Below are 13,124 nucleotides of genomic sequence, written 5' to 3' on the forward strand. Positions count from 1 at the left end.
TCAGAACAGAGCTATGATGTCTGTTTGTCTTGTCAATGATCACCTGTGTCTCTTGTTTAATTCCTATTAAACCTGCATTCAATTGTTTTGCCTCAGTGCCTTACTTTGGTAGTGCGTGTGGTGAATGTGTGCTTTTGTGTGTGTTTGTGTATTTGTGTGTGTATGTGTGTCTCTAGGATATTGTGTCTGCCTTGGAGGAGCGGTTGAGGCCTCTGGTTCAGGCTGAGTTGTCTGTATTGGTGGATGTTCTCCATCGTCCAGAACTACTGTTCCCAGAGCACACTGAAGCCCACCGCAAGTGTGAGAGTGGAGGCTTTATTTGCAAGTAAGATAAGCTCTTGTTACCTAAAAAATAACCCTGCGATATCTTCAATGTGATACTTTTTATAACGCAAATAATAAAATACTATATTATATGGTTAATATACGGATTAATTGTAAATTTTATTATACTGTCATTGCTTATGTTTTAATTACATTGGCAAACTTTTATCTGCTTTTTGTACAGATTGATAAAACATACCAAGCAACTTCTAGAGGAAAATGAGGAGAGGCTTTGTATCAAAGTTCTGCAGACACTCAGAGAGATGATGACCAAAGACAGAGGATATGGAGAGAAGGTATTTAACACAACAAACAGTAATAGAAGGACTAAGAGAAGTGTTTAAAAAAAACTATGATCTTAAGGTATAATACAGATGTGATAACAAAACATCTTAAAGGATTAGTTCGCTTTCAAATGAAAATTACCCCAGGCTTTACTCAACCTCAAGCCGTCCTAGGTGTATATGACTTTCTTCTTTCTGATGAACACAGTCAGAAAGAAATATTAATAAATATCCTGATGCATCCGAGCTTGAAGAAAGTGCCTCCATCCACATCCAGCCATCCATCATAAACTTGTACAGTACTCCACATGGCTCCGGGGGGTTAATAAAGGCCTTCTGAAGTGAAGCAATGCGTTTGTGGAAAAAAAAATATTTAAAGAGTTATGAAGTAAAATATCTAGACTGCCTTCCATATTCAAGTTATGAAGAAAGTGTAAACTGGCGTCATGTCGATTCAGTTTTTTCTGTAAGTTGCATAGGGAAGGCGCAGGATGTAACGTAAGCATTTTGAACTGTGAGAGTTTTACACTTTCTTTGTAAGTAGAATATGGAAGGCAGTCTGGTGGAAGCTAGATATTTTACTTCATAACTTGTTAAATATAGATTTTTTTTTACACAAACACATCGCTTTGCTTCAGAAGGCCTTTATTAACCCCCCGGAGCCGTGTGGAGTACGTTTATGATGGATGGATGTGGATGGATGTCGTTGGTATCGCTCACTTCCATTATAAAGCTTGGATGCATCAGGATATTTATTAATATATTATGTTCATCAGAAAAAAAAAGTCATATACACCTAGGATGGCTTGAGGGTGAGTAAAGCTTGAATTTGAAAGTGATCTAATCCTTTAAGTGCTGTGATAAGTTGATGGTATTGTCCTCTACACGTACTGTCTTCATTTGTAGTGTCTGCATGTGTGATCTTATTCTGTAAGAGCATGTTTACTTAACTTAGAGTTGATGATCACATCTCCTCTGTTATGTCTTTCTGTTGCCACTCACTGTTGTCACTAATACAGTAGTTACTGGCTTAATTTGAAGAATGTCCACTCTTTCATTAACCCCGTCCTTCACTCCTCTTTTTCAGCTACTGGGATTTGATGATGAGATGGATGTCACTGAGGTTGTCCTCTTTTTGTCATTCATCCCATCTTCCCCTTGTTTATTTATCATCTGTTTATCTTCTTTCTTTTTCCATCCTTGAGAGTATACACATATTTTGTTAGATGGTGTGTCCCCTAAAACCCTTTGTTACCAATAAACAAAAGCAAATCATGATTTTGCCAAGACATTGTGTGAAAGAAAGAGTATTTATAAGAAGAGCAAGCCCTTTAATGCGCATAACTTCCTTTTTCAATTAAAAAAAAAAGTTCTTCAAACCATTTTGTGGTGCTTTAATAGTGCTGCTTATACAGTATGGTTATAATAAAATTAGTAATCGTTCTTAAATATTTAAAAAAATCTTTGCGAGCTTACCTTAATATTTACAAACTATTTGGGTAATAACTGAATATTTGGACAGTTGGGATATTAAGTGTTATGTAACAGACATTTTATTCTGACCGTAACGTTCTCATCTTGTACTTAAACTCTCCACTGACATTCCTGCTCTACTCTTTTATATCCCATTCTATATTATCCTAATGTTATTTATAAATCTCTTGCACATCACTAGCTAGGTCACTATGAGCTGACCATATAATTTTGGTCATTATTATAACACACAAGCATGCTGCTAGGATAGATTTGGAGATTGCTGCATGATGATACTCTACTAACTCTGTGTTAGTGTTCTGTTGTCCACTCTGCTCACTCACTCAGGTGGTGGATGTCAGTCTGCCACCCAAACAGCTGGAGGATCGGAGGAGGGTAGGTCACTAACATCACCTAACCCTGCTCTTTAACTACACACCTGTACCTCTCAGCTGCCCTGGTTCAACTACTATTATTCCTTTAATATTAATCCTATTTATTTGTATAGCAATTATAATACATATTGTTCTAAGAAATAATGTTTTACAGCCATGCGGGGAACAAGCTAAAGCTACAATGGCAAAGAAAAAAATCCCCCAAAAATCTGAAACACACACTCTCACACTCATCACAGGGGGAGGCCCTTCGGCAGCTGCTCGTCAATCGTTACTATGGCTTCAGGAGTGGTGGGAGGAGAGAGAGTCTGACCTCCTTCAGTAACTCTGCCCTAACACCGGTCGGACCAATCAAGAGCCAGTCAGGTGAATTAATTTTTCATTGTACCTTCTGGGAACATTTGTGATATGTTTGTGATATGTTTTTGTGTGTTTGTATGACTTCAGGGTGTTTGAGTAGGGCTGAGATGTCACTGATGGAGGTGCAGTGCCATCTGGACCGCGAAGGCGCGTCTGACCTTGTCATTGATCTCATCATGAATACTACCAGTGACCGTGTCTTCCACGAAAGCATCCTATTGGCCATCGCACTGTTGGAGGGTGGGAACACCATCATACAGGTCAGATAAGCCTGTCAGTGAAGGGATAAAGTGATATAATCGAATGTTTTGGTATTATGCTATTTAATACACATTACATTTTAAAAGGTTGGTGTCAGTAGGACTTTCTTTTATAATGCTTTTATTCAGCTATTTGATGATAACTGACAGTAAAGACTTTATAATGTTACAGAAGATTTCTATTTAAAATAAAAGCTGTTCTTTTGAACTTTCTATTCATCAATGAATCCTGAAAAAAAACGATCATGGTTTAACTGTTTTCAACATTGATAATAAGAAATCAGCATATTAGAATGATTTCTGAAGAATCATGGGACAGCTCTGCTATCATCTGAATAAATTATATTTTAAAATATATAAAAATAGAAAACAGTTATTTTAAATTGTAATAATATTTCAGTTCTGTTATGTCAGTTCTGAAATACATTTGACGTTTTCCATAGAATATTACATATTAATATAATGATGGATTTATGTTTGTATTTTTATCTCGTTGCAGCATTCCTTCTTCAAACGGTTAACAGATGACAAGAATTCCGAAAAGTTTTTCAGGGTGTTTTATGACAGAATGAAAGCGGCTCAGCTTGAGATAAAAGCCACGGTTACTGTCAACACCAGTGACCTGGGCAACAGGCGCCGTGATGACAACACTCCAGACAAAGATACCCCACAACGCCGGAGAGGTCTGGCCTGTCAATACTTTTTTATACAAGTTCATGTGCTAACTGTCTTTAAAATAATTGCCATTTGGTTTCATATTTTGTTTTCTAAAGCAATGCTATTTATCATTTTGTGTCCAAATACTTGTTTAAGTTTGTTGCTGTTAAATTTGATATAGCACTTTATGAAAAGATCTGTCATTATGATGAGATTCAAAGCATCTTTTTTTCTATCCAGGAAAAGATTCAGGTGTTGTGGTGACTGATGATGCTCGTGAGCAGTTGCTGGAGGCATCTGCTGTGACTAAGAAGGCCTTCTGTTCGTATAGACGAGATGCTGATCCTGAGGAGGTTTATGGCGCTGCTGATGGAGACAAAGGGGGTGGAGATAAAGGAACGGAGCAGGGAGAGATGAGCCCTGTCATTCTCATCATGCAACCAATCCTACGCTTCCTACAGCTGCTGTGCGAGAATCACAATCGAGACCTGCAGGTGTGTGTGATTGTCTGCTTCTCCTTCTGTCACATTTATATCTATTTTTATTGTTCTGGGCTGATTAGAGGTCCACTACCTGACCTGAGCCTGAATGAACTCAACACACTGTTTTTGGGTTCAAACTTTCTACCAATATTGTGTTGGGTCATAGGGTCTTGTTTGTGGACTGTGTGCTGTTTTTTGATGTATTGGTTTGGTCTGGTTCTGTACATCATATACAGCTCTGGTAAAAAATTAAGAGACCACTTAACATTGATTTCTGAACTTGGAGTGGTCTCTTAATTTTTTCCAGAGCTGTATGTTTAAAACTTAATTTTTTTCCTGCAGAATTTTCTGCGCTGTCAGAACAACAAGAACAATTATAACCTGGTGTGTGAGACCCTGCAGTTCCTCGACTGTATCTGTGGAAGCACCACAGGAGGCCTGGGGCTGTTAGGACTCTATATCAACCAGCATAATGTGGCTCTCATTAATCAGACTGTAGAGAGCCTCACTGAATACTGTCAAGGGCCCTGCCATGATAACCAGGCATGTACACAAACAATAACACAATCTCAAATTTTTTTTTTTGCATTTATTACCTTTCCATCACTCATAAACATACTTACTTCCCATATTGAATGTGTCCTGTTATATGCATTTTTTTTTTTTTGCAGAATTGCATCGCCACCCATGAATCTAATGGCATAGACATCATTATTGCATTGATTCTGAATGATATTAATCCACTGGGCAGAAAGAGAATGGATCTGGTTCTAGAATTAAAGGTACATCACTTTAATCTTAAAGGGTTAGTTCACCCAAAAATGAACATTCTCATTCCAAACACGTACAACCTTTGTTCATCTTTGAAACACAAATCAAGATATTTTTGATGAAATTAGTTAGCTCTCTCTGTTTAGCTCTCTGACCCCTCCATAGACAACAATTTAATTACCACTTTCAAAGCCCAGAAAAATACTAAAGACATAATTAAAATAGTCCATGTGACTACAGTGGTTCAACAACATGGTCTACATTGTAGACTAAGTGCAGTGCTTCTGTGGTATACGTCAGAACGCTGGCTCATTATTGGCCAGTTCCTGCATCAGCATCACATGCATGCAATGTGCTGCTCACTTGTTACAGTGATAGTGAGCTGGCGTTCTGATGTAGAACCTGGAAGCGCTGCACTGTGTTTACTACATCAACAGTGTGGGCGACTGACAGGGAAGAGAAGAAATTGTTAAATAAACTTGTTATTTTTGTTGTTGTTTTTTTTGCACAAAAAAGTATTCTTGTTGCTTCATAAAATTAAGGTTGAACCACTGTAGTCACATGGACTATTAATTGACAAAATAAATCCAAATCAAATTTAACAATGCAAATTGGTCAGGCCTCAAGTCCTATAAAGCAGTTCTTCTCAACCCTTTTGACTTCAAAAGACAATATTTGAAGGCCCCCAAGATATTTTTGGTACTTCTGCTGTGATTACTCTTAATTGCTTTTTATTTACAAAAAACGGGGAGTGGTAATATATTAAAATAACTATAAATAATTAAATAGCTGAATGTTTTAGGGTTTAATCTTTTTATTACCAATAAATTTACATGATTGTACTTTTTCTTAGAATAATGCATCTAAGCTACTGCTGGCCATCATGGAGAGCCGTCACGACAGCGAGAACGCAGAAAGAATCCTGTACAACATGAGACCAAAAGAACTAGTGAGTATGTTAGTTATTATGCCAGAATATCCTGCTTCACTCATTGCTTTAACTATACCTTGGAGTCATTCTATGTAGACAGATAGTAAACCATCAACATTAACATTCCTTGGATACAACATTTGCACAACCCTAGCTGTGTGTGTTCCTGTTCAAGGTGGAGGTGATGAAAATGGCCTACCAACAGGGGGAGACAGAATATGAGGATGAGGAACAGGAGAATGGAGAGGACCATGCTGCTTCACCACGCAATGTTGGACACAACATCTATATCCTTGCACATCAGGTACACCCACACACTCCTGCACATATGATCAAACTTAACTTTTATCACATCTGCAAGTGTAGGATATAAGGAAAACATTTGCCGGCCATAAATATTTCCAGCTGTGAAACTGTATTTTGCAATATATGGTAAATTTTAAACTATGTCAAAAGACGCAAGTAGATTTTCCTGATTTGCAAATGTGCATTGTAAGACATTTAAAGGCCAACAAATGGATAACAATAGCTTTAAAATCATGTCAGTGGGCAAAAGCATGAAATATTTGTTAAGCTAATGGATTTTTAAACATGAGAATCAGGTTAAATTTTGGAATGAAAGATCCACGCTACAAACTGGAAAAATATGAGAGGCTAGTTTATGTTTATTGTTGACAATACACATATTCCAAACAGGAATGGCCTTAAATAAGAAAGGTTTCAATACCTGCTCTTCCTCTCTCATCTCTATCACCTTCTCTTTCTTTTTCTCTCAGTCTCCTTATCTTGCGATGTATTTCTTCCCCTTCCAAAGCTGAGCTACCATCTTTTTATTTTCGTCTGTGTCAGTGAAAAAAATAAACATAGTGTCAACTGATATTTATGTTTTATGAATCATTTTCTTAGACAAGTGAATTTACTGAAGGATGCCAGGAAAGCTAGGTATTCACAAGATGTGCATATTCTTTCATTATTAATCTTATGTCTATAATAAAAATGGCTTTGTTAATGTTTATTGTCTCATAACATTGACAGTTACGAATTACATTAAATGAATCATGTAAATTGAAATTCAAAATGGCATTTCTATTGTTAAACAGCTGCCAAATATTAAATGTTAAGTTTAGCTACTTACATCTTATCTCCCACTTTATGACCGTTAACTGAAACGTTGGCGCTGGAATCCGTCCTCAGCATCATCTGTGAACATAAAGCCTGCCTACTTTGATTTGATTGGTCATCTCAAACATTTTGACATTGACGATCTTAGACGAGAAATCAGTAATCTTGGCATTGTGCAATATCCTTGCAGCACCAACGCAGAGTTAATATTAGGCAATTATTTCACAACCTTTATTATATACACCTCAAAAAATACTGATGTCCGGACCCCAATGGTGGGTACTGCCCTGACTATAATACCAAATGGCATATCTCTTTATCTAAGAGCACTTCATTAGATCATTGATGTGATCTGATTAACCTGCCATTTTAGCTGTCACGTCACAATAAGGAGTTACAAATACTGCTAAAACCAGGCGGGGAGGACCAGGCCCTGGAGTATTACACAAAACACACCTCACAGATAGAGGTAAAACATTCAAATGCTTTTAACATCAAATCTTGATATACATGTTGTTTGTTTTTAAAATCTCATCTTTGCATGTGCTCTTTTATGTATTTATATACACAGATAGTCCGCCAGGATCGCACTATGGAACAGATTGTGTTTCCTGTACCGAATATCTGCTCTTTTCTGACAAACGAATCCAAGCTGCGTGTGTACTATGGCACAGAGAGAGACGAACAGGGCAGTAAAATAAATGACTTCTTCCTGCACGCAGACGACCTCTTCAATGAAATGAGGTGGCAGAAAAAACTAAGAGGTAAATGTATGTTTGCTTGGTTTTATTTGCATGTTCATTCTCTAGTGTTTCATTTTAGTGTCTTCTTCTCCATTTATATGTTCGATGTACATTGCAAAATTTGTACTACTAATGTTTTTTCAATGTTTTATATTGTCTTTTTTATTGTAAAAATTATGAAAAAATGTTTACATTATGCTATACACTGAGCCATTCTAAGCAAATAGTTGTTTAATTGTACATGAGGAGCTTTCTATATCATAATTTCTGAAATATATCCCTTTCATTTCGTTTTTAGCACAGCCAGTACTGTACTGGTGTAGCCGGAACATGTCGTTCTGGAGTAATGTGTCTTTTAACCTGGCTGTTCTCATTAATCTTTTGGTGGCGTTCTTCTACCCTCTGGATGGAATGAGCGAAAGTGAGCTCCCTCTATAGTGTCCTCACGATTCAGCCTTTCTTTCCACAATATCCCTGACCTGTGTTTGAACATTTACACTGTACATGTGGTGTGCATGTTTCAGGTTCACTGGATCCTTCTCTTTCTCTGTTGCTGTGGGTTTGTTTGTTGGGGTCATTGAGTTTTGTGTTAATGTCACCGAGGCCGAACGCAGTGCGAGTCCTGGTCATCTCCACTGTTCTGCAGCTGGGGTTTTCAGTGGGGCTGCAGCATATGTTGACACTCTTGGGAGCTTTTAATGTAAGATCACAAACACACATGGGAGAGCTTTATTTTGAGTGCATATAAGTTCTTACACTGTACACACAGTTTCTTTAAAGGTGCCCTCGAAAAATGGCAGATGGAGCAATAATAACTGACATGATCTTCATTCTTTATCAATCTCTCCAACAGTGTAGCATTAGCCGTTAGCCACGGAGCACAGCCTCAAATTCATTCAGAATTAAACGTAAACAATATAACAGTATACAATACTCACATAATCCGACGCATGCACGCCGCATACATGACGAACACTTTATAAAGATCCATTTGAGGGTTATATTAGCTGTGTGAACTTTGTTTAGACACTGTTTAAGGCAAGCGCGAGCTCCGTGGGCGGAGAGCACGAGAATTAAAGGGGCCGCACAGCATAAATCGGCTCATATTTAATGATGCCCCAAAATAGGCAGTTAAAAAATTAATTTAAAAAAATCTATGGGGTATTTTGAGCTGAAACTTCACAGACACATTCAGGGGACACCTTAGACTTATATTACATCTTGTAAAAAAAAACGTTCGATGGCACCTTTAAAAATTTAAATTACATGGTGTCAGTCTTTATTGACGCTCTGACCTCATTTGCTGTCTGCACAGGTTTGTAATAAGATAGTGTTCATGCTGAGCTTTGTGGGTAACCGTGGGACATTTACCCGTGGTTACCGGGTGATGGTGATGGATAAAGAGTTCCTGTTTCATCTGTTGTACCTTCTCATCTGCACTCTCGGCCTTTTTGGACACGTCTTCTTTTACAGTCTACTGGTCTGTCTGAAAACCTTATTACATTGTTTACTATTAACAAAATGTTTGGTCTCACTTTATATTAAGTGTCCTTAAGTACTATGTTTAAATCTCTTAATTTCTAACCATACCCAAAAGTGTTTTTCAATACAACATACATCATACAAGTACACAGTAGTTAAAGACACCTAATATAAAATAAGGTGATAAAATAAAATAAGATAACGAATGAATAAATAAATAATAATATTATGTTTTTTAATAATATGTTTTTTAGTAATAAATAATTAATAAAATTATTTTTTAAACAAAATAATTATTATATATATAACCGAATAGTGACATATTTTTATGATGCATTTAATAATTTAGTATAGAATTAAATAATTTTCAGAGCAAATGTTAATTTATTGTACTTCTGTGTGTGTAGTTGTTTGACCTGGTGAACAGGGAAGAGACTCTTCTGAACGTAATCAAGAGTGTGACACGAAACGGCCGATCTATTGTCCTGACAGCTGTTCTGGGTCTGATCCTGGTCTACCTCTTCTCCATTGTTGGATATATGTTCTTTAAGGATGACTTCATCCTGGAGGTGAACCGCATCACCAACGGTACTCTGGGTAACACATTCACACACACACACACACACACACACAAACCAAAGCAAATCACAAAGTAATGTTCATACTGGTGGATTTGAAAATCTTTTCTGTGGTGTATGAATGTGTGTGTGTCAGAGGAGGGAGTAAATTTGGCTGCTGGTTTCCTGTCTGAGGGGGTCTGTAATGTAAAAAATGGGTCCTGTCTCCCTGCGGATGTGGAGGAGGGTGAGCAATGAAATCCATTCTAACTAGGGCTGTCAATTGGTTAATTGCATGGTATGCTGATTAATTAGTCAAATTAATTACATATATCAATATTTAAATATGAGCATAATTTGAAGACATTATCATGTTAGACATGTAAAATATGTTTTTAGTAAAAAAAAATGTTTGTAATAGCATTCAGATCAGGGGTTATAATTAAATCTGTTATTTTATATATTATTAAATAAGTGATCAAATTTATAATAATAATATTTATTATTTACTAAAATAACAGTAATTATTATTAATGTATTAAAATTACACTTAAAATTGACAGCTCTATTGCAGTTATTTCAATTATGTTATCCAATCATTTAAATATTAAATGATCCTTTTCAGGCAATATTTTGTGCATGTCATACACTGACAGTGAGTGGAAACAGTGCTTTTACATTTATTAGTATTTTGTGTTTATAGATGATGTAGAGCGAGCGTGTGATTCTCTGTGGATGTGTATGATCACTGTACTGAGTCACGGCCTCAGGAGTGGTGGTGGAGTTGGAGATGTTCTGCGCAAGCCATCCAAAGAGGTATGGACAAATATATATTTACAATAATAGTTGTTTTTCTTAATAACAACCTCAATCGAAACCTGTGTGTGCTTCCAGGAGCGTCTGTTCGCTGCACGCGTCGTGTATGATCTTCTGTTCTTTTTCTTGGTGATCATCATTGTGTTGAATCTCATCTTTGGTGTCATCATTGACACATTTGCCGACCTGAGAAGTGAGAAGCAGAGAAAAGAGGAAATCCTCAAGACCACATGTTTCATCTGCGGTGAGATGAGATGCACATCCTTTCAACAATCAGATATCCTTATCCATATATGTGCCTTTACATGTGATTGGGTTTTTATTTTTTGGGTAATTTTCTTGTTCACCCACAGGTTTGGAGAGAGATAAATTTGATAATAAAACAGTGACGTTTGAGGAGCACATCAAGGAAGAGCACAACCTATGGCATTACCTGTTCTTCATTGTGCTGGTGCGGGTCAAGGACTCCACTGAATACACAGGCCCTGAGAGCTACGTAGCTCAGATGATCAAGGTGAGAGCATCCATGGTGACGACTGTCTATTTTGAAATTATCATGAGGCTTTTGCGATCTGACACTAATCAAGCTCATTGACCTTAGAAGGTCAGTATTTTTTTTTTTTTTTTTGAGGATAATATTTATTTTCACATTATAGAAATAGGGACAGGAAGATAAAGCAAGTTTATAGGACCATCAAAATTTTTTGTAATAAAAATGATAACTTAAAATCTAATATAATGTATATTTTTTGCATTTTAATTTTTTTGTTTGTATAAAACAAAACATTTAAAATGCGAAAGCAGCTTAATAAAACCATAAATTGTTTTATCGTTTAGCATGACCTATTTAACCTTTATCCAGGAACACAATTTGGACTGGTTTCCTCGTATGAGGGCCATGTCACTGGTCAGCAGTGATGGAGAGGGTGAACAGAATGAACTACGCAGTCTGCAGGAGAAACTAGAGTCCACAATGAGGTTGGTCTCCAACCTGACCAATCAGCTCACAGAGCTCAAAGAGCAGGTACGTGTGCAACTTGTTTAATAAAAGTGTGTGAGTACACTATAAATTCTTCCAAAGTTTTTTTTAAAGAAAACAAAAAGCCTGTTCTACACTAAAATTGCATAAGCTGTCAACTTGTGGTATGAGTTGTGTATATTTAACTTAAAGGTGCAGTAAGCGATTTCTTGTAAACGCTGTTGATATTTTAAATCACCAAAACAAACACGCCCCTACCCAAAAGGATAATACCCCTATCCCCACATTCACATACACGCTATGCAACACAGGCAACGACTGTGGCGGAATCTGCTGTGCCTGCCGCCCAAGGGTATGATGTCATCAATATCAAGTGAAAGCAATTTGTGTTACTATGATAATTCAGGTTGAATGTTTAATTGTTATTTAGCTCCTCTACTCCTTCGTTGGCAAATTCATCCCTTCAATCCCAAAAAACAAACATCGTTTTCATGAACAGCTCCCTAGCTACATAACACAATAGTCCAAATGTGACAACATTAAGAAGTTATAGTGATCACTAAAGGGGAACCAAAAGAAAAAACATGTATTAAAGAGTATATTCTCACTTTTCGGACACACTTTGGGAGACGATGTTTGAAATGATCGGTGGAGGAGGTTTAGATGTTCCACACATCTCTTTTTCTGTAGTCATTCTGCTAATATCTGTCTTCACTGAGCTCTCTCTCCTCCCCCATTATGTGTATACGCCCCTTACTGTTGATTGGATATTAGTGTGCAGCACTATTATCAGCAGCGTTTTTCAAAAATCGTTTACTACACCTTTAATTGTTTTCTTTGAACTCATCCTTGTGTGTCAATCTTCAGATGACTGAGCAGAGGAAACACAAGCAGCGGATTGGTTTGCTGGGAAACCCCGCCCACCTTAATATCAACCCGCAGCAGCCAGCATGAAAGGCGGGGCCTAAGGTCTGACTGACATCATGGGAGCACCAGGCAAGCATATATGTGCTCATACTGTTGCAGCCTTAAAAGCATGTTATGTTGTCTTATGGACTCTAACATGGTCATGTGTAGCCACTTGGATCTGTACGCTCACTCGAAAGGCCTTAAATGATATTTTGACCCTCATTGCTGTATGAGGTGCTATATTACTTTTTTTAAGCACTGACATGATCACAAGAATCTTTGCACTGTGTATAAGTATAGTATTATAGAATGCTTTCACAGGGTGGTTCTCAGAATTATGTCCCTCTGGTTTTCTTTGCACCTTTTTATCAAAATGGATTCAGTTTTTTGAGATTAATATAATGTGTGAAATTTTTGTATATTTTTTTTCTGTATATTTATTTTGATATTTCTCTCTTTTAGAATTTCTGTTACTGTGATTGACAACCATATGGAAGTTTTAATAAACATCTACACTGACTTTTATAAAAAGTTTATAGATCATTTTCTAGTAAGTATCAGCTAACAATGAATGAGACT

General features: G+C 36.9%; 1 protein-coding gene across 1 annotated transcript in view; it reads left to right on the plus strand.

Annotated features, from left to right (window-relative positions):
• itpr1a (inositol 1,4,5-trisphosphate receptor, type 1a) overlaps nt 1-13,097 on the plus strand; it is a 39,307-nt gene extending 26,210 nt beyond the window's left edge. The window contains exons 38-61 of the mRNA XM_067373118.1: nt 177-325; nt 509-620; nt 1,696-1,731; nt 2,430-2,477; nt 2,716-2,842; nt 2,924-3,096; nt 3,596-3,779; nt 3,994-4,247; nt 4,578-4,778; nt 4,907-5,017; nt 5,860-5,955; nt 6,113-6,241; nt 7,433-7,528; nt 7,631-7,823; nt 8,101-8,223; nt 8,327-8,502; nt 9,118-9,282; nt 9,692-9,881; nt 9,999-10,088; nt 10,545-10,657; nt 10,736-10,901; nt 11,011-11,171; nt 11,520-11,681; nt 12,504-13,097. Coding sequence (XP_067229219.1) covers nt 177-325; nt 509-620; nt 1,696-1,731; nt 2,430-2,477; nt 2,716-2,842; nt 2,924-3,096; nt 3,596-3,779; nt 3,994-4,247; nt 4,578-4,778; nt 4,907-5,017; nt 5,860-5,955; nt 6,113-6,241; nt 7,433-7,528; nt 7,631-7,823; nt 8,101-8,223; nt 8,327-8,502; nt 9,118-9,282; nt 9,692-9,881; nt 9,999-10,088; nt 10,545-10,657; nt 10,736-10,901; nt 11,011-11,171; nt 11,520-11,681; nt 12,504-12,590 — 3,342 coding nt within the window. The 3' untranslated portion in view covers nt 12,591-13,097. The remainder of the gene's footprint in view (nt 1-176; nt 326-508; nt 621-1,695; nt 1,732-2,429; nt 2,478-2,715; nt 2,843-2,923; nt 3,097-3,595; nt 3,780-3,993; nt 4,248-4,577; nt 4,779-4,906; nt 5,018-5,859; nt 5,956-6,112; nt 6,242-7,432; nt 7,529-7,630; nt 7,824-8,100; nt 8,224-8,326; nt 8,503-9,117; nt 9,283-9,691; nt 9,882-9,998; nt 10,089-10,544; nt 10,658-10,735; nt 10,902-11,010; nt 11,172-11,519; nt 11,682-12,503) is intronic.
• Nucleotides 13,098-13,124: the final 27 nt, after the last annotated feature.

This window comes from Chanodichthys erythropterus, chromosome 21, assembly GCF_024489055.1.
Source record: "Chanodichthys erythropterus isolate Z2021 chromosome 21, ASM2448905v1, whole genome shotgun sequence".
In the NCBI taxonomy this organism is placed as follows: Eukaryota; Metazoa; Chordata; class Actinopteri; order Cypriniformes; family Xenocyprididae; genus Chanodichthys; species Chanodichthys erythropterus.